General features: G+C 42.5%; 2 protein-coding genes across 3 annotated transcripts in view; one reads left to right on the forward strand and one right to left on the reverse strand.

The window, feature by feature from the left end:
* RANBP1 (RAN binding protein 1) overlaps positions 1–334 on the reverse strand; it is a 10,580-nt gene extending 10,246 nt beyond the window's left edge. The window contains 1 exon segment of the mRNA XM_005421447.2: positions 89–334. Within this exon segment, the coding sequence (XP_005421504.1) occupies positions 89–334 (246 nt within the window).
* A 916-nt stretch (positions 335–1,250) lies between these two features.
* The window catches only part of TRMT2A (tRNA methyltransferase 2 homolog A), a 5,250-nt gene continuing 4,569 nt past the window's right edge, over positions 1,251–1,931 (forward strand). The window contains exon 1 of one of the 2 annotated variants that reach the window (XM_031057442.1): positions 1,251–1,307. The gene's annotated coding sequence lies outside the window, so the exon portion shown is untranslated. Of the gene's footprint in view, positions 1,308–1,791 lie in introns of those variants that run through there. The other variant, XM_005421528.2, reaches the window with a different exon arrangement.

Here is a 1,931-nt window from a genome sequence, read left to right on the forward strand (position 1 = left end):
GAGATGGGGCTGAGCCGGACAGCCAGGCCGGGGAAGACCCCGCGGAGAGCCCCGACGTATACAGATACATTAAGGGAGACTTGTTCACCTCCGAGATTTATAAAGTAGAGATACAGAACCTGCCCAAATACATCGGGTTTAATGATGTGAAAAAGTTCCTTGCCAAGTACGGGCTCAACCCTCACAAGATAAAACTCTTCGGGAAGCAGACGTTCGCCTTCGTGACGTTCAAGAGCGAGGAGGAGCGGGACAAGGCCATGCGGGTGCTGCACGGCGCGCTCTGGAAGAGCCGCCACCTCAGCGTGCGCCTGGCCAAGCCCAAGGCAGACCCCATCGCCAAGAAGAGGAAGCAAGAAGAGGATGCGGAGCAGGGAGAGGCGAAGCGTCCGGCTCCCTGCGGAGAGGAGCCCCTGAGCAAGCGGATCGCGGACGTGGTGACCCCGCTGTGGAACGTGCCCTACGAGGCGCAGCTGGCCCAGAAGAAGCAGGAGTGCGAACAAGTGCTGCAGAAGCTGACAAAGTAATTCCTGTTTGTAACGTAATGTGTACGAGACTTGGCCTTGTGATGGGATATAGCTAAATTCACACCAATTGATACCTCTAAACTGAAGTGAGTTAGAGGTAGGTCAAAACTCGGATCCCCTGTCAAAGTAATTACAAGATAATCTGCGATGCTACAGCTTAAAAGCTGTTCCATCTGACAAAACTTGATATTGATGTTCTTGGTCACCTTCAGAAGATTGCTTGGTGAAGAGAAATTGGTTTTAAAGTCTGTTGTTCCATAAGCAGAAGGATGTTTGTGCCTGTAAAAAAATGGCATTGTCACATGGTGCAAGAGAGAATCAGTCTGTAGAGATGGCAAATTACTACTAGGATTTTCTCTTTTAAAATCCCCTCAAAATTTTATGCCTGGTCTTTGAAGATCAAAGTATCACTTCTGTCTCTTGCCGTGCATGGGTACCTTGATAAATCCAGTACATAACCACAATGTAACCAGTACATTTAACCCTTACTTTTTCAGGTTACAGCTCTTACGAAGTTGGAGAGGGTTTACGTGTTAAAAAATCTGGAAGAAACACTCTTCCATGTGATAATCTGGTTCTTTTTTGTGCCCTATACAGAAAAGAAGTCTTGTGCAATTCTTGACCTCAATATTTCTAAATGTGTGCTTTACATTTTTTGTTTCTGATTTGGGCAGGGAAATAGGAAATAACAACAGAGCTTTATTACCCTGGTTGTTCCTGCAGAAGCAGAAGTTTAATAAATTATGTTGCCCACTGGAGGGAGTGAAAGCATCACCCTTGCAGGTAATGTTATCTCAGGTAAAGTGTGGAACAGGGTTAATGAGCTGAGGGTTATGTTCATTATTTGGTCTTGAGAAGACACTGGACAAATTGAGTATTCGACTCAATCTTGTAATAAATGATGAATTTTAGATGTTGTCGTTCATGTAAATACTGTGTAGAAATATTAACAGGAAGCAGAAAGATTGATAACTGGGTTTTATAACTTTAAAATGAATATGCTGTCTTTGCAAGCCTGTGTTGTAAGCTAATACATTCCTCAACAGAGGCAATGTTTTGCTTTTTAAATAACATGATTTTACTAATACCTTTTCATTATTACTGTTAGTTCACACACATCAAAATCCATCAGTATTGTCCATATAAGCTAAACGTCCTGTATCCATTTTCAAATGCATTTAACCACATGGGATTTTTTTCAGGAGAAACTTGGCATGTAGAAATAAATGCTGTGTAAATATCTTACATAACTTTATTTTAAATCTAGACCGAATATCGCAACAAATGTGAGTTCTTGATTGGGATTGGTGTAAATCAAGAAGACAAAACTGTGGGTTGTCGTCTTGGCAAATATAAGGGTGGTACATGTGCTGTAGTGGAGCCATTTGATACTATTCACATTCCTGC

This window comes from Geospiza fortis, unplaced genomic scaffold (assembly GCF_000277835.1).
Source record: "Geospiza fortis unplaced genomic scaffold, GeoFor_1.0 scaffold408, whole genome shotgun sequence".
Classification (NCBI taxonomy): domain Eukaryota; kingdom Metazoa; phylum Chordata; class Aves; order Passeriformes; family Thraupidae; genus Geospiza; species Geospiza fortis.